Here is an 18,602-nt window from a genome sequence, read left to right as displayed (position 1 = left end):
CATGCATTAACACAGATTTATTAAACACCTACCAGGGATGCCGTTCTAGGCGCTCAGGAGAAATCCGTGGAGAAGAAGGGCCAAGCTCTGTGCCTCATGGAGCTGACATGTTAGCAGAGCAGATAGGCATAAATTAGCAAGTCGCTTGTGTGTAGGTTAGCAAGCTGGTGTGCTGTTGGAAAGAAAAATAGAGCCAGGGGAGGAAAGGGGTTGAGAGCCGAGGCCACAGTGGAGCCCCATCACAGAAAGGCATGGGGCTGGCAGGCAGGTCTGTTGTGGGGAGCATCCTGGGGGGAGGGGACTTCAAGAGCAAAGGCCAGAGGCAGGACCCACCTAGTATGTTGGAGGAATAGCAAACAGGCAATGTGAGTGGAGGGGTGAGGGAGAGTGGAAGGTGAAGCCCGGCAGACCACACACGCAGGCTTTTCCTCTGCCTGCGCTGGGAGGACTTTGAGCAGATGAGTGGTATGGTCCAACATCTCTTTAGAGACTCCCTCAGCCTGCTGTGCGAAAAGGAGGCCGAGGGGCCATGGCCAGAACCCACAAGAGCTGTGATGGCAATAAGGGAGGTTTGGGCGGGCTGGCGCTGAAGGGGGTGAGATCTGATTATGCCCGACATTGTTCTGGCTCTCAAGGCTTGCACAGTGCCTGGAAAGCGCTCTAGGCCCTTGCCCTCTGTCCTACGAAGGGATGGCCTGCAGGAGCCTTCCCCTGGTGGGATGCGCTAATCCTGACTCTGTCTTTTTCTGTCCACAGGGTGTTCAAGAAGGCCAGCCCGAATGGAAAGGTGAGTCTATAACAACCGTACCCCAGCTCCTCCCTGGCCCCAAATGCTTGTCCTGTCTTGGACACTTCTACTGCCCATGCAGGACCCTGCATTCCCCCACCTGTCCTTAGGGACTGTCCACCACAGGGGGAGGGGCCTTTTGAGAAACTTTCTGTCTAAGGGGGTCAGTCCAACTCCCCCAAACTTCAGGGACCCCCTGCTCTGGTTTGAGATACAGCCTATCATGGACTTCAGTGTGAGTCACTTAATTAGACTAAGTGTCAAGGGCCTCGGGGGCACAGATTCCCCTGGTGTGAGAGGCGCCTGCAGCCTCTCTACTGAACCCTGGCGTCACCTAGTTATCCAGGGCAGCTCCCAGGGTCTGTCCTGCTTTCTTTCTTTCCACAGGCCCCAGGCTCCATTCTGCTTTCCTTTCAGTTGAGCAAGTACATATTACTGACATCATTCCTTGTCGGGTGCAGGCCAAGCCGGCAGGGACAGGGGTAGGATGTTCCAAGACAAACAAGGCACACCCCATGCCACTTATGGTCAGATGGGGGAGGCAGGCACAGAAACGGGTCATTTCAGTATGAAATGGCAGGTGTGAGATACAGTGGTGCCCAGGGGCTACAAGACCCAGTCTGGGCAGTCTGGGATTGCTTCTCTAAAAGGGATGCACTTCCATGCAAGACAGGGTAGAAAAAGGGCATTTTAGGAATGAGCATAACTCACAGGGAGTGTGGGAGAATGAGCGGCCGTTGAATCTGAGCACCAGGAGGGAGGCAGGGGGAGGGGGAGCTGAGGCAGGGCAGGTTTTAGGGCTTAGGAGCCTGGAAGCCTGGGCTGGCAGATAGCACCATGTGTGCTCCCATGTCTCCCCTCTGTGCCCACAGCAGACATCACCAGTCACTGTTTACCCTTTCCTGCTGAGCCAGGATTCCTCCTTAGCTTCCTCTCCACCCAGAGCCCCAGGCAGCCCCCATCTATCAGAGTTGGCATTTGGAATGAAACCCATTTGTCATCTTACCGCTGGGCCCAGGGAATCATTAGAGGGTTTTCAGGCAGGAGTAGCATCATTAGATTTGCATTTTAGGATGACTAGTCTGGCCTAAGGAGGGGAGAAAGGCCTGTAGCTGGTGAGGTCACAGGAGGGGGCTGGTGTGTCTGGTGTGTCATCCAGGCAACCGTGGAGGTGGGAGGAGGAGGGGTGGATTGAGAGCTATGATGGAGGGAGGGGGGCCCAGCTGGATGCAGGGGTTGTGCTGGAGCAGGAAGTGTTTTGGATGACACTCTGGATTCTAGCTCCGGGATGTTCTTCCCTGCAGGCTGGCTACCAAGCAGGACACTGGCTCCCAGGTGCCCACTGCCTCGGAAAACCAGTGGACTGCTGCCAGACTGCACAGGGGTGAGGAGCAGTGGGGCACAGAGTTCAGCATTTGGAGCATTTCAGCCCTTAGCCCTTTGGCCCTGCCTTGGGTTGCCCTTGATGTCTCAGAGATTTCCCCAGACCTCTTTGTTGCTCAGTGGTGCTTGGTGTGAAGTTCTCAGGCCTCAGTGTTCTCATCTATAAAATGGGACGCTAATAACTTCTTCATAGTGGTTTCGGATAAACAGGTGCTTTCAAAATTATGCAAGGGTTTGTTACTATTAAGGCCAGAGCTCAGGTCCAAGTGAAGTTAGGACTTTAATGTGTATCAGGGATGGATGGGTTTAGGAGTTTCACAGGCAGCTCCCAGGGTCTTCTCCAGAGCAAGGGCCAGTGGCTTTTCAGGGATGTGTCCCCCAGGCCCACAGCTGCTAACACCCCCTGTGCCTGTCTTCCCCAGCTCACTGTCTATCTGGGAAAGCGGGACTTTGTGGACCACATCGACCTCGTGGACCCTGTTGGTGAGTCCCTGCAGAGGCCAGGGAGGAAGGCGGGGGAAGGCAGGGCTGACCTGGCTCCTTCTAAAAAGGGTTTGTTAAAGCCACCCAGGAAAGGCCCTCAGGTCTCCAGAGGGGTTGGTGTCAAGTACAGAGCGTAAGTGGTTTCCTGTGTCATTGGCAAACATTTACCACATTTACTGAGGAGCCCCTTTCCCTTCAGTGAGGACCACATGAGGGGAAAGTGTGGGCGAACTGAGGGGGGGAAGCAGGGGGGGGTGGGCTGACGATGATGACAGTGAGGCAGATGATGATGGCAGCCACCACTCAGTGTAAGGTTTATTACACACCAGACACCTGGGCAGCTCCATTATTATCCCTGCTTTGCAGATGAAAAGAATGAGGCCCAGAGACGTTAAGTGACTTGCTCCAGGTCACAGAGCTAGTGGGTTGAGGAGCCTGGATGCAAACCCAGGCAGCGTGGCTCCACAGAACCTTTGTTTTGCTGTGTCCCAATGGCAAAGGGGGGAGGAGGGAGAGGGGAGGAAGACCTAGGGGCTTAAGAAATGGGGGCTGTACTCACCCACCCGCAGGTCTTGCCAGAGGCTGGGCTGTGGCGACAGGCACCTTTCAAAATCTTATTCCAGTTGGTTTCTCAGCCTCAGCACTCTTGACATATTGGACTGGATAACTCTTTGTCAGTGAGGCTGTCCTGTGTATCGTAGGATGATGGTTAGCAGTATCCCTGGCCTCTGCCCGTTGGACGCCCGTAACCCCATCCCAGTAGGACGATCAAATATGGTTTGGGACATTGCCAGATATCCCCTTGGGGGGGGGGGTCACAGTCGCCCGTGGTTAGGATTCTAACCATAGTTCTCGTTAGAAGAGCCTGACCTCACTGCCTTTCCCCACAGATGTTGGAGGGAGGTTGGCCCAGAATTATCCCTATTTTACATACGGGGACAGCAAGGCCGGGAGGGGTTAAATGATTTCAGAGGGCCATGAACAAACCAAAGTGAGGCCAAAGGAGGTGACAGATTGGGAGGACGGACATTGGAAACTGCCTGAGGCCAGGTCCAGATGGAGAAACTGGATGTGCTGCGTGGGGAAAATTCACAGTGGCCTCTGTTGTCACACCCCCAGGACCTGTCATGGGGCCCCGAGAGCAGAACTGAGCCTATGGTTCCAGAGCCAAAAGGAGAGCAGAGAGAGCATGGCTGGCAGGACTGGGCTGACTGGAAGCCCTTTGTGACAGCAGGGGCAGAAGAACTGGGGGGTCCCTGGGGCCCCTCTGCTGAGGGGGTGTGTGTGCAGGGCTGTGGGCTGCGGAGAGGCCAGCTCCCCTTTAGGCCCTCCCTTTCTGGCCTAGAGCTGGACGGCCCACCTTTCCTTCCCTGTGTTGTCTGGGGACGCCGGTGTCCTTCGAAGCTGTGTTCCCTCTGCAATTTGCACTTCCTTCTTGAGCTGGCCTCATGGAGTGGGTGAGGAAGCATCCCAGTATTTGCCTATGGCCTGCTCCAAGGCACAGTTTCCACACCCACTGGCCTATTAAGGGCAGCAGTGGGGGTGGCACAGAGGCGGCGGGCAAGACAGGAGCTGGAGAGAGCAGGCTCCCCCAGCCCACTCAGGCACCCGAGAGCTGCGCAGTCCGTGTTCATAGCACCTGCTTCCAGCCAGGCCCGTGCTGGGCCCCGGGGATGCCAGATAGCTCTGGAGCACTGTCCACAGTGGGTCAGATGACCCACAGAGTGACATACTTTTTCCATCATGGCGTTGAGCTGATTATGAATTCCCAGTGCTTACCTATCCCGCATTTTCCCCCTTTGGGGCGAATCCAAGCCCCTCGCCTTGCAGACAGCACACTGCAGATCAGGCCTGGCCCTGCTTCCACAGCTGCCCCCAGGGCCGACTCTCCTAAGCCTCAGAGCAACACTCTTCTCACTGCCCTGTGCTGCCCCTTGGTCATCTAACTGGTGACGCTTACTTGCCCTTTAAGACTTGGCTCCCACTTCCCTCCCCCAAGAGGCCTTCCCTGACTGACACCCCTGGTCGGGGGAGTGCCCTCTCCACTGATTTTTTACAGGGCTTCTGATGCTCTGGCACAGAGGAAATACCCATAGAAGAAGGAGGAGAGATGCCTGGGAGGTTCTGGGTCAGGGTGGGCACCCCCTGGCCAGGTATCCCTTGGACCTGCCCAGGACCGGGACAGGACCAGGAGCCCCCAAGCACTCGTTTCCAGATATAGCCTCTGAGATTCCCGGAGAGATTGCTGTGGGGCAGCATCAGGGGAGGGTGGCAGTGGGTTAGAGCTGGGGAGAGAATTTTCTTGTTCAGTGGTTCTGGGAATGGCTGGGTAAAGTTTGGCCAGAGTGACTGGGGATGCCAGGTAAGGAGGTGACTCCTGAGCCAGAGTTTCTGGCTTCCTGGGGTTCTGTGCAGAGAAGATGTCCTTTGTGTCCAGCTGGACTCTACTGTCCCAGGGCCAGGCCATGGGACATTCTCCATGGCATCACATGAGCTCCACACCAACGAACCCTTTAAACATAGTAACTCACTTAGTCTTCACAGGAGCCCTGTGAGGCTGGTTCTGCAGGATCACAAGTCCTGATCTGCAAATCCCAAGTCCAAGAAACTCTGGAAATCTAAATTTGCTCATAAGTTTGATGTAGGATTCACTTAGAGGCAAAAACCTGACCTGGACCCATAGGGAGCTCTTTACACTTTAGCCTCTTGTTGAAAATACTCATGTTTCCCTGCTGAGGTGTTAATGGGTTTGGACACGAGACCCCAGATCCTGCGGAGGGTGTCACAGACTATATGGAAGGTGTACCACAGGGCCTTTTGACAATTCAGAACCTCTAAATTCTAAAGTATACCTGATCGCAGGGGTATACCCACATCGTCATTCTTATTAACAGAGAAGAAACAGAGAGGTACCGTACTGGATCTGTAAGGCCGGCCTGGGGGGAGGGGGTCCTGGTAGTGCCGTCCCCTGGGTGCTGGCCTCTCCATTTCTCTCATGATGCCTTTCAACAGACAGATGGTTATGGTTGGGTTTGGCTTGGTGTTTGGGGCTCAGGAATTTGAGAGGTCAACCTGGGAGGGTCTGCTTACTCTCTGTCCTTCTTCCAGATGGTGTGGTCCTGGTGGATCCTGAGTATCTCAAGGAGAGGAGAGGTGAGGTGGTGGTCCCCACCTCCAGCCTGTCAAGGGGCCTCCTGTTCCTCACCGACTTCTAGCCCAGGGCCTTCCTGAGTCCCAGGCAGGACATCAACTAATTTTACGGCTTTCTCTGCCCAGCTCCACTGGCTCTTCCCTTTGCAGTTCCAACAAACATCAGAGCAGGTGCTCTGGCCTCCTCTGGCCTGGGGCAGCCCACTCGTGCCCATTTGGGGAGACCCTTTTCAATGCCCTGAGCACTCTCACGTTAGTATATCATGACTGCTGCAAGGCTGGGGCTGCCCAACAGGGCAGGAGTTGGGGTCTCATTACAGGAGAGAAAACTGAATCCCAGGCAGGTGAAGCGGTTGTCCCAGAAAGACACGGGGTGGGGGGTTGGGACAAGACCCCAGGCCTTCCAGATACCACCCAGCACTTGTTTCCCCCTCCCCTGGCTCTCTCCAGCCAGTCCCTTCCCTGGCCCCACCCTCCCAGTCCTGCCAGCCCACACCAGTCCTCACCCACCCTGCCAGTCTCCGGGGGGGCTCCTCAGCACTTCCACTGGCCAGAGTCGGGTGGGGAAAGACAGAGCTGGTCCAGCAGTCAGCCCCCACCTCCTCCCGGGGGCCAGGCCTGAATGGCTCTCCCAGGTGCCCAGTACCCCTATCCCAAGGGCAGCACAGCCTTCCCCACAGGGGAGGACAGACCTATGAGCTCCAGTTGGGCCAATCCCAGGGCTCAGCTGGTGCTCTGGGGGGCTTGTTTGCTGCCCGCCTGGGTCCGTCCTCAGTGCCCCCTGCTCCCACAGTCTATGTGACACTGACCTGCGCCTTCCGCTATGGCCGGGAGGACCTGGATGTCCTGGGCCTGACCTTTCGCAAGGACCTGTTTGTGGCCAACGTGCAGTCCTTCCCGCCGGCCCCTGAGGACAAGAAGCCCCTGACACGGCTGCAGGAGCGCCTCATCAAGAAGCTGGGCGAGCACGCCTACCCTTTCACCTTTGAGGTTAGGGACCGCCAGCCCCCTGGGCAGGCACGTGGGGGCAGCTGGGGCGGCAGCTCCACGGCACTCAGTTTCTCAGTGTACATTGGGACCTGGGGCACTGTCACTTACACTACCTGGTAAGTGTCTCTTCTCTGGCCACTGCCAGGGGCGGCACCTTACCTCTGGGCTACTCCTTGGATCCTCCCATGTCCAGGTCATTGGCGGGAGAGAGTGGGGTGGGGAGAGCCTGTAGAGAAAGAAGGAGCCCTTTATCGACCCCCAGTTATTACAAGACTGTCTCCTCCCTCAGACTAGCTGCCCACATGCCCGGATTCAGCCCAGCTCACAAATGGCACGTAGTAATATTCCTGCTCTGCTACTTTTCAGAATGGAAAGACTCCCAGATGCTGGGTTTTCAAGTCTCCTGTTTCTCAGACTCAGATTCTGTGATTCAGTGAGACCCCCTGGCTTGCAGGGAGATTAGAGCAGGAGAGAGGGTACTGTCATCCTCTCCATGGTAGATGTATTGGTTTTCTGTGGCTGTGTAACCAACCACCACCAACCTGGTGGGAATTAAACACGAAATTACAACACAAGCTTATCATCTTACAGTTTGGGAGGTTAGACATCAAAATCAGGTCTCCCAGGGCTGACATCAAGGTGTCAGCAGGGCTACATTCTTTCTGGGGGCTCTAGGCCTTGCCTTTTCCAGCTCCTGCAGACCACCCTTGTTCCTGGGTTCATAGCCTGGGGCGCTGTCTTCAAAGCCAGCAGTAGCTGGCCAGTCTTTCCCACAGCCCGATACTCTGACGTTGACTCTCCTGCTTCCTGTCTTCCCTACTGTGGTCCCTTGTGATCATAGTGGACACACCTGGATAATCCCAAATACTCTCCCCATCTCAAGATCCTTAACTTAACCATACCTGTAAAGTCCCTTTTCCCATGTAAGTTAACACAGTCACAGGTTTTGGGGATTAGGATGTGGCTGGACATCTTTTGGAGTGGGGGTATTACTCTGCCTATCACAGTCTAGGTGAAACCCTTTAGGTAAAAAAAAGACACTGAAATCCTTGGCTTTACTGGAGGGGCCTCGGCCCGATGTGGGGCATCCTTGTCACGGTCTGATGGGGGAGACATGGTCTGTCCTCTGGAGCCCCTAGTCTGATGGAAGAGACACGGCCTGCTGCTAGGGGCCCCCGGGCTGATGAATGTGTGTGGGGGTGAGGGGTGGGCAACATGGGGAGGTCAGTGGTGAATGTGACAGGAAACCTATTCTGTCTGTGCTCTTAACAGATCCCTCCGAACCTCCCATGCTCTGTGACATTGCAGCCGGGGCCTGAAGACACAGGGAAGGTGAGTCACCTCTCTCGGAGCATTTCTCTGGGTGTAGGACGTCTGTATCTCCAGGGCCCTGGCTTTCTCTCTGGGAGGTGCTGGAGCCCACTGTGTGGAAGCCTCCTTGCGTCTGGGGCACTTCAGTCCCACCGCAGATAAGCAGTGTCTTCGTACAGGGTGGCTGATATGGTGTCATCCTCACCCCCACATTCAGTTACATGCCCTGTCTCCTGGGCTTGTTGGCTGTAGCAGAACCAAAATATTCTCCAGACTAACACCCGGCCTCACAGCCTCACATGAGGGCACATTCACTGTGGTTTCACAGGTGGGGAAACTAGGGCTCAGAGAGAAGTGACACCGCCCCAGATGTCACAGGCCTCAGATCTCCAAGCCCCAGTTCCCTCATCTGCAAAATGGAGACAATATGATGTACCTCCTCGTGTGGTTGAGAGTGGGGAGCGAGACACTGAGGCGCTGTAGGGTCTGCACGCAGCACGTCCTCCCCAAACAGGGTGGCTGAGGCACCTGCCGTTATTTCTGGGCGGCTTCCTTGAGGACAGCCACCCAGACCAGGCAGGTGTCCGGAGAGTGGAGCCCAGGCAGGGCAGTTTGGGATGTCCGGTGTTGGGGGAGCTGGGAGAGCTCTGTGGGAAGGTCAGATGGGGGAGGCAGCCGCAGGAGGGAGGCAGCACGGAGCTGGAGCTGAGCACGGGGCCGCTGAGTCAGGCTGAGGGGTGCTGGGGCTCTGGGGGTCTGGTGTTCCCAGACAGCGGCCTCGTTTGTAATATGAGAGGGCGGGATGGCTGTGCTGTCGGGACCCTGCCCTCCGCAAGGCCCTGTGGTCAGCAGCCCCTTCCCCTCAGGCCTGTGGTGTGGACTATGAAGTCAAAGCCTTCTGTGCTGAGAACCTGGAGGAGAAGATTCACAAGCGGTGAGAAGGGCACAGCTTCCGCTGGGTGTGGGCTGCCTGCTGGCAAAGGGAGGGAGACAGGACCCGCAAAGTCTGAAGAAGAGATAAGTAACAATACCTGGAAGTGTGAGAGGAGGGACCACACATTCCAGCCTCAGGAAGTCTCACAAGGGCACTCTGGAAGGCTGGCAAGTCATGGAGGGTTTCCTGGGGGAGGTGGCTCCGTTGCCCTGGCTCAGGCCTCCGCATTTTTTCCTTTACACCACTGTACCTGCCTCCTTCATCTCCCTCCCTGCCTCAGTCCTGCCCTGCCAGACTGCATGTCTTTTTATTTTGTTTTGGAAAGAAACACAAAATTCAGATTGTTTTTAACAGCGAACAAGATTTTCCCCAGCCATCCTAGCCTCCCCCACCACTCTTCCTGGGAGGCCATCAGGAGCAGGTGGTGGTTGGGGTGGGTGGTGGGATGGAGGGGATGTGGGGTCAGTGGAGGCTTCTAAGCGAGGGAGGAATGTAGAGTCAGTGAAGCCACCCCTGGGGAAAGTGAGGGGAAGGGTTAGAGAAGGTGGCGTTCTCCCAGCCAGGCACAGCCCTGGGCAGACAGTCTAGGCAGGCAGCCGGAAATAGCTGGCCCTGACTTCTGAGATGGACTGCCCAGCCCTGCTCTCATGCCTACTGCTCCTGAGGCAGGCCCTGCCTCACCAGAAGGCTGGTCTCAGCCCCCATCTCTGATGTACTGTGCCTCCCCAGGCACAATTCCTGCTAGAGGCTGGCTGAGGGAGGGCGCAGCAACTTCCTAGGGCCTGGACTGAGTTTGCCCTCTGGTGGCTGAAGAGTGTATTGCAGGCATCTCCATCTTCAGCCAGGGGGGTTTCAGAGATGGGACCCTCCTTCCCGGCTTCTGTCTTCCTTTTCTCTTAAGACCTGAGGCAGGGGAAAGAAAGAGGGTTGTGGGCTTTTGAAGGGGTCTCACAAGACCAAGGAAGAGGAACACTGTAGGCTACCACCCTCACCCCACTACCAATGGGACATTCTAAGTCCATACTACTACTACTACTACTACTACCACTTCTACTGCTACTACTACTATTACTAATGATATAGCAACTATCATTTATCAAGGACCTATTAAGAACGAGACACTATTCAGAGTGACGCACATGTATGAACTAATTTAATCCTCATAGAAACCCTGTGAGGTAGGTGTTGCTATTGTTACCATTTTACAGATGAGGAAGCTGAGACCCAGAGATTAATTTACTCAAGGTCATGTAGCTCGTAAAGGGAGAGCTAAGACCTTAACCCTGGCTATCCAGTTCCAGGGAGTGGAGGTGAGAAACGGGGGTGCTGGCATTCCCAGCACGCCACAGACACTGCCTCACTGGGGCCCATCCCCTCCAACTCTTGTGTCCTCCCTCATTTCCTCCCTGAGCACCTGCCGCCTTCATTGAGCCCCATCTCACCCCTGAGCCTCCATCGTCCACTGAGTCCATACCCCCTGACTGAATCCATACCCCCTGACTGAACCTCATCACCTCTCTGAGCCCACCTTTCTTCATGGGGCCCTTCTGTGTATTTTGATTTAATAAGCATTTGGTGGGCATTTGTTAGATGGCAGGCACCATCATAAGTGGTGAGAACACAGCGGTGAACAATTTAGATACAAAGTGTCATCCTTAAGGAGCTTATGCTCTAAAGTGACATAAGGGATGCAGGAAGTGAAAGCATGTCCTGTTCTTGCCATCCTGCTGGCTACTAGACACAGACCCATATCAAATGCTGCCATGGGGTAGTCCAGCTTTGATGGTGTGGGGGCTCACACCAGGAGAAGATCCAGTGAGCTGATCCAGACAGGCTTCTTGGAAGAAGAGGTATTTAGCTGGGCCTTGAAGAAGGAAGCAAATGAGAGCGGGAGTGGGAAGAGGATGTTGCAGGTGGGGACAGTGCAAGTGAAGCTCCAGAGAAAAGACTAGAGAGACCATCAAGGATGATAGTGAGGAAGTGGGGTTGGCTGCGGCCACGGTGGGGGAGCATGGAGGGGGCCAGGTGGTGACAAGGCCCCGGTGTTAATCTCTGGGGTTTGGACTGGATTCTAAGGCCATGGGGAGCCATTGCAGCCTCTTGAGCAGGAAAGGGAGGATCCCAAGGGAAAGAATGGAGGCAGGTGACTCAGGCTCCCTTTCGCTCTGTCCATCTCCATTAGGAATTCTGTGCGCCTAGTTATCAGGAAGGTTCAGTATGCCCCGGAGAGGCCTGGCCCCCAGCCCACAGCTGAGACCACCAGGCAGTTCCTCATGTCGGACAAGCCCCTGCATCTAGAGGCCTCCCTGGATAAGGAGGTAGGAGGTTTAAGCTTGGCAGGGGGTGGGGGCTGTTCTCCCGGGGATGGGACCTCAGATCCCAGCTCTCTTATGGCCTCTCAGGCTCCTCGGGTAGGAGCTTCCGCCCCCCCCCCCCCCAGTCCTAAGGCCACAGGGTTCAGGGAATCTGAGACCTCCCTTGGGGAATTTGGGGAAGCCTCTGGGGGCCTAACGGAGCAGCTGAGTGGGGCATGAGTCCGAAGGGTATGATTGACTTTAGAAGTCAGGGTACCTCCTGAAGGGATCTGGGTCCTGGCCATCTCCCCGCGCCCCCCCCCCTCTTCTCCCTTTTGAGGTATGAGCACTGCCTCCTCATCTCTGGGGATAGCCCAAGGCAGGTGCCGGGGGCAATGTTTGAGATGAGGTCCTTCAGTGAGGACTCACAGCCGGTTCCCTCAGTGAGCAGGTCAGTTCTTTCCCACCTTCCTCCTGCTTCTTTTAGACCCTCCTGTGTCTAAAATTCCTGGCATCCAGAGTGAGCAGGGACTTGATATGTCACTTAGTCCAACCCCTCCATTGAATAGAGGAGGAAGCCTAGGCTTAGATAGACCAAGGTAGTCCAAGGTCATGCCGCTCTCATCCTTCGCTATCATTATTTTATTGCTCTCATTATTTCTGGTGACCACGTCAGGACTGGAGTCCAGGAATATCACCTTCTAATTCAATCATCTTTCAAAATCCCACAAAGGAACTGAACATGCCCAGTGACGTAGCATCAGTGGGAAGCGGCTGATGAACTTTGAGGCCAATGTCAGAGTGGCCAAAGTCTGGGGAGCCCCAGGAGACGTGTGTGGGGCCTCTTCTCTCTCCCGCTCTCTAGCGCTTTAATATTCTCTGGTCCAACCCTTCTCCCTTCTTACCCTCCCAGATCTATTACCATGGAGAACCCATCAGCGTTAATGTTCACGTCACCAACAACACCAACAAGACAGTGAAGAAGATCAAGATCTCGGGTACCCTGGGCAGAGGGCCAGCCCAGGGGGGCAGGCAAGAGGGAATCCGCCCACGGGTTGGGGGAGCTGAAGCTTCTCCCCTTGTTAGCAGCTGTATAGGTAACTGCTGGCCTGTAGGGAAGCCCAGGGCCTGCTCTAAGCCAGAGGATAAGGCTTTTGAGGCTGTTTGTTGGCCAGGTAATGAGGTTTCTGTGTAAGCCACCTACTTTAGGTTCCCTAGGTTCTGGGCAAAGCTGTCCTTGAGGGAGATTTGTAGCAGTGGAAGGGAATGGGTGGGGGGGGGGGGCTACCTTTTAGGCGGAAGATGGGGGTGGCCTCTTGCAGGATCCCCCAGTGCACTCTGGCCATTCCCGGGACTGAACATCCTCAACTCGAGGGAGCCTGGCTTGCCTGGGAGCTGCACCACTGGCTCACGCCGCCATGTCTGCCTCTTCCTCCCCAGTGCGCCAGTATGCAGACATCTGCCTTTTCAACACCGCCCAGTATAAGTGCCCGGTGGCCATGGAAGAGGCTGAGTAAGTGAGCACAAGTCCAGCCTTGGATGTGTGGGACTGGGTGGGACGTGAGAAGTCCTGACTCCGGTTACAGGTGCAGATGGCTCTTTTCCACCTGGCAGAGGGCAGGGCCTCAGATTTTCTTGCCACTCTCAGTAGACGATCCCAAACAGCCTTTTAGAAAACATCCACTTGATTCAGCTACAGGAAAATGCATGTGACAGTCAAGGGAAAGACCTACTAAAACTAGAATGACCAAATGAGAGCTAATGAATCTAAAGAGACTGGGGTCCTGACTACACGGAGCCAGAAACCTAGATTGAAGGAGATACTTTGCTCTGAGCTTCCTGGCAGCCATGGCAAAGAGAAGATGCTAGGTACACAGTGCTTCTTGTCTGATGAAGGAATAATCCAGCTCATTGGGTAAAAGCGGTTGTATGTGGGAGGGTAGAGAATGATTATGTTTAAAAAAATCTAGGTTTGAGGACAGCATGGAATTTTGTCCCAAAGCTGTTAACAGCTAAGTCAACAGGAGAGATCTCAAGTGAGACTCTTCTCACCTAAAAAGGAAGTAGATGCTCCCATTAGAAGTCACATCTGTTTAGTTTTTCTTTCCCCCTTGGCTTTGCCTCCTTTCAAGAGGCAAGTGCATTTCATGTAATTTTTCATGCATGGGTGTGTGTGTATTTTACATGTAATAGCAATCAGTAGTTTTGAAAGTTAAAAACATGTTTTAAATGTTACTATGTGACCTTTGAGATCTTCTGGCTGGGCTAGGGGTGATGGCTGGGGGCTGGCTCTGGGGATATTTCCACATCCTCCTCCCTTCTTCCCAGTGACACAGTGGCACCCAGTTCGACATTCTGCAAGGTCTACACATTGACCCCCTTCCTGGCCAACAACCGAGAGAAGAGGGGCCTCGCCTTGGACGGGAAGCTCAAGCATGAAGACACAAACCTGGCCTCCAGCACCCTGTGAGGACCCACCCTCCCCACTCCCTGCCCCCAGTGGGTCCACACCCACCTGTTCCCACCATGCCAGTACCTGGTGTGGTTACCTTCTCCCCAAGCATTGTCTCTGGCCCATCCTTAGGAGCTTGAACCACAGGGAAGCTGTCCCCTTACTCCTACCCCTATCCAGGGGTGACCAGAGAGTAAGCTGGGCCTCTAGACCCCACTCCCTTAGTCAGTGCTGGGCTCTGCTGGCTTGCCTGGGGGAGGGCAACCCGGAGAGGCTTCCTGCAGGAAGCAGCATCTCCTGACCTAGTATCTACAGTCAGATGGGTGTGTCCCTGAGGCAGAGGAAGGCTGGATTCATCCAGCAGGAGAGGATGAATCAGGAGAGGAGTGGGGAGTCTAGGAAGATGTGGACAGTGAGCTGGTCAAGACCAGATGGAGGTGTGCCCTCAAAGGCAGGGATCCCTGGGCCATATGATCACTCTCGCCTCATGGTCATCACTGATCCCAGACTACCTGCTTTAGTGGCGACTTGGGATATGGAGAACTCCTCTTGCCTACCTCTGAGGTCTGGCCCTTCAGTGGGGCTTTGGCCTGCCTCTGCAGCCTCACCGCCTGGGACTCTCGACATAGACCTTGTGCTCCAGCCACACAGCTGTTCACATGCACATGCTAGCCACTCACCTCCAAGCTTTTGCCCTTCTTCCTCTTCGTCCACCCTGGCTCAAGTCCTAACTGACTTCAAGGCTTCCAGACTTGAGGGGACACCTCCTGGAGGGTCTGCCCTGCTACTTCCCCCACTGCCTTGCCAACTTGCCTCTTTCCCTCTGAATTCCCTGCCTGTCTAGCCCTTTGTGCCCCACGGGTTGCTGAGCAGTGAGAGAAGCAGAACCCATCCATCGAAGGGTAGAAAGGACCCAGCACACTGCTGGAACTTGGGCCCAGGGAGGAAAGAGGCTTGCCAGGTGTGCACAGGGAGTGAGTTTCACAACCAGATGTGGGACCCAGGGCTCTACGTTCCTACTCACTCAGGGCAAAGCTTGCCTTTCTCATATACGGAGCTCTGTTTGCACATGGTGGCTGAGTGGCCCAGGAGAGGGACGGATGGCTGCTGCCCCCCCCCCCCATGTCTCATCTATCCAGCCAGCCGCCATGAACCTGCTTCTCTATGTCACCTGGCAGGTTGAGGGAAGGAGCCAACCGGGAGATCCTGGGCATCATTGTTTCATACAAGGTGAAAGTGAAGCTGGTGGTATCTCGGGGCGGGTAAGTGCTCTAGCCCAGCCCAAGACTCTAAGTGCTGAGCGGAGTGTCCCTGACCACCCACAGCCCACTGCCCCATTCTACCTCTTTGTCTGACCTTTTAGCTGCATCCACCAAGAGGGTAACCCAAGGTGGAGGACTTCCTGTTTTTTTCTCCTCCCGCTTCATACTCCTTTTCCTCCTGTGACTTTTCCTTGTCCCACTTCAGAGGCTTTCAGTCCCTTGCCTGCCCTCTCCATGTTTCTCTCTCCCTCCTCCCTCTCCTCCTCTTCCCTATCCCTGTCTGGGCACATGGGGTTGTTGTGTGGGGGAAAGACTCCTCAGAATCTATGCTGTGGGATCTCCAGAGGATTCTGTGCCCTCATCACATGTTGGAGCAGAGCACCCACCCCTGCTCATGCCCATGCTCATCTGCTGAGGAAGTGGCTAAAGGGGCTCAAAGTCCCAGAGCTGGATTAGGGATGTTCTGACTCTCCTGTTTGACCGAAAGGGCAACAGAGGCCCAGACAGTTCTCCAAACATTTCCTGAAATCTCCTCCCCTAATCTCAGGTGGTAGATGGGGGGCTGTGGGGTCATTACAATAGACCAGACATATTCCCTGCCCCGGAGCACAGGCTGGTGGAGGCTCAGATAGAGCAACTTTCCCCCACAGAACGGGCCTGCGTGTTGTTAGAAACCTATGATGAGGATTTCTAATTTGTCACAGGGATTTTTTTCTGACTCACAAATGTCCATGAAAAGATTTGAATGCTAATAGCATTAGATATTGAACCCCCTTTATTACTAGAATAATGCCTTATGTAGGTGGCAGTATATAATGCTGACCACATATTATAGGACATCAGAACTGCAAATCCCAAATCCTGTGTCCTATGACTCCTGCAGGATCCACAGTCTGTCTCAGGCTCTTCCTTGAGGAGTCCTCAAGGTGAATCCCAAACTGATTTATTCTACCATCAGAGAGACCTCCCCAGGGCAGGCAGCACAGGGACCAGTTTTTATGTCTCCTTTGCAGAGGAGGATCCTCGGGCTTAGTGAGGCCTCCTGTGAGGAGATTTGGCTGAGCTGGGCCTGGGATTTCAGTCCCCCCCCCCCCCCCGGGCAAGACTAATGCCATCTCTTTGTATCTCTGCATGAGGTTACAGCCACACAGCGGTGGGCGGGAGCGCGTCTCTGGGTTTTCCCTACCCCTATGGACAGCAAGGTGGTGAATGAACGTACTTTCTGTTTTCTTCCTCTCTCCACTCTCTCCTGACCACTTCTCCCGCCTCCTCTGACCCACCCAGCCTGTTGGGAGATCTTGCATCCAGGTAAAGTCCCCTCCCTTCAACCTGATCAACCCACCTTCCCGGAGGGCCCAGAGATCCAGAAGTGCAGGGCACTGGGTTGGAAGGAGTCTTAGCAGTCACTTTTGATTGCCAGGCTCAAGTATGTGTGCGGGGACCAGAACCCTCTCCAAAGAGACTAGGGAGATGCAGTTTATCTTTAAAAACCTTGCCCCATTTTTCCATCCCACCCAAGAGATAAGAACCAATGCAAACAGCAAAGTCGGCTTCATTGATCTGGGGGAATAGCCCCCTAAAAGTCTGACATTTTAGAGAAATGCAAGTTTCATGGCCTCCACACTTGTACACTAATGGGGATTAACTACTGGCCATGTGTTTCTAAGAAGAGGTGCTGTGGAGATCTGCTCTTGTAGACAAGATTCCTTGTAGCCGGTTGGATCCCTGTGCATTCCCAAAACCCGCACACGCGCCACCTGCAATGGATTTGCCTCCTCCTGTCACAAGAGGGCAGTGTTGTTCATCCCAAGAAATCATCTATTTGGCGAGGTGAAATTAATTCAATTCAGTTCAGTACAATTCCATAAAGATTTTCTGAACCCAGGTTTGTGCCCAGCTCTGTGCTACATGCTGAGGTCCCATGGAGGAATCAGACGCATCCCCTGCCCTTGATCACTCCTGGCCTGCTGGAGTTCATGTCTAGTTTCTTCCTCTCACATCCTGTTTGGCTTTAATGAAAGTTGGCAAACTCATTCTTCCATTCTGATAGTTCACTCTTCCAAGTGAACCTGCAAAAACAATCCCCTTTGTAAGCAAAAACCAAAAAAGAAAAGAAAACCAGACTATTTTAATAGCCTATGAAGCCCGACGTTCCCATTGAGGGGAAGTAATGATTCTGGCAGGGAAGTAATGATTCACAGTTCAATCAAACCTTTTACCTATATCATTTCCTAGAAGTTCTAGTGGTTCTAGAAGGTAAGCATTGCTATCTTCATTTTCCAGATGAGCTCAGTGAGACTTGAAGATGTGTAAGTGTTCCCCCCGGACAGTACTGGGGCTGGGAACACACCTTTCTGGTTACACAGCCAGTGTCCCTGCCTATTCTGTTCCACTCTCCCTTCCTCCCCACTACCTGGTCTCTGGGCAGCAAGGTCAGTAAGATGAGGTTGTGCCTGAAGGTGCGCGCAGTTGGCAGGACCTCCTAGGTGACACTACCCCAAGCTGAGAGGAGGAACATGGCTGCTTCTGTAGGCGTGGAGGGCAGAGGATGGATAGGAATCACCACCTCAGTCCTGAGCAGTTATCACTCAGTGGGCAAAGACATCAGTTACGGAGTCAGAATTTTGTCACTTCCCATTAATAGCTGTGTGGCCTTGTGCAGCATTATTTTTCCTCCTTGTGCCTCAGTTTCCTAGTCTGTACATATGCTATAATAATGGGGTTGCTGTGGAGATTAAAGGAGCTACTCTAGAACAGTTCTTAGCACAGAGTCAGAACCATGTGTCTGCTCTTGTTACTATTCTGTTCATCAGGGCCAAGGGGAGGGAAGTCCTGGTCAGAAGCACTGGGTGTTGGCAGTCCCTCCCCCCGTCCTCCCCCACCACCCAGACCTTCCGTCCCTACAGGGCTTCAAGGCTCTATGCACAGTGTAGATAGTCCTGAAGCCTGGGCCAATACAGCTTGAATTTGATTAATTGACCTCAGCAGTGCATCATCCAGATGTGGGGGGTTAGGACCACTGGAGATGTTGGGAGGTGGGACTGAGTAGGGGGGAAGGGTTGTGTTAGGGGAGGGTGGGCTGGCTGTGGTGATTTGAGGCCTACATGGTCCCCGGACACCTCTGGAACCACCCAGGGACCAATGTGCACACTGCCCTGGGCAGTCCTTTTCCCACCTCTTTGCCTCCTCCCAGCTCATGAGAATCTAGGGATCCTTCTCAGGAAAGGGGAGGTTTCCATTTCTTTTTGGAGCCAGCAGAAAAGCTCTTCTAATTCAACTCCCAGAGTCAAGTTCAGAGAGTGGCAGAACTGGGGGCTGAGCAGATTTCCTGCCTTAGCTGAGAGCTACCACCTCTGACCATAAAACCCTCCCCCAGTCCTCAGACTGATAGGGCTCCAGGCTCACTGGGTCTGGGTCTCTGTTTCAGTGACGTGGCCGTGGAACTGCCCTTCACTCTAATGCACCCCAAGCCCAAAGAGGAACCCCCTCATCGTGAAGGTGAGCAGGATTGTGGTCACTGGAGTGGGAGTTTCCGGGTTGCCGACCCCATTCTCCA

At 54.3% G+C, this 18,602-nt stretch overlaps 1 protein-coding gene across 2 annotated transcripts in view; it reads left to right on the top strand.

Annotated features, from left to right (window-relative positions):
- The window catches only part of ARRB1 (arrestin beta 1), a 76,300-nt gene that overhangs the window by 49,347 nt on the left and 8,351 nt on the right, over positions 1-18,602 (top strand). For both annotated transcript variants that reach the window (XM_029956423.1, XM_029956422.1), the window contains exons 2-14: positions 757-787; positions 2,593-2,653; positions 5,762-5,806; positions 6,597-6,793; positions 8,066-8,125; positions 8,971-9,038; positions 11,221-11,356; positions 12,246-12,330; positions 12,773-12,845; positions 13,661-13,798; positions 14,963-15,046; positions 16,331-16,354; positions 18,474-18,544. In XM_029956423.1, coding sequence (XP_029812283.1) covers positions 757-787; positions 2,593-2,653; positions 5,762-5,806; positions 6,597-6,793; positions 8,066-8,125; positions 8,971-9,038; positions 11,221-11,356; positions 12,246-12,330; positions 12,773-12,845; positions 13,661-13,798; positions 14,963-15,046; positions 16,331-16,354; positions 18,474-18,544 — 1,073 coding nt within the window. The remainder of the gene's footprint in view (positions 1-756; positions 788-2,592; positions 2,654-5,761; positions 5,807-6,596; positions 6,794-8,065; positions 8,126-8,970; positions 9,039-11,220; positions 11,357-12,245; positions 12,331-12,772; positions 12,846-13,660; positions 13,799-14,962; positions 15,047-16,330; positions 16,355-18,473; positions 18,545-18,602) is intronic.

This window comes from Suricata suricatta, chromosome 11 (assembly GCF_006229205.1).
Source record: "Suricata suricatta isolate VVHF042 chromosome 11, meerkat_22Aug2017_6uvM2_HiC, whole genome shotgun sequence".
Classification (NCBI taxonomy): Eukaryota; Metazoa; Chordata; class Mammalia; order Carnivora; family Herpestidae; genus Suricata; species Suricata suricatta.
This window is presented reverse-complemented; position numbering and strand designations above follow the sequence as displayed.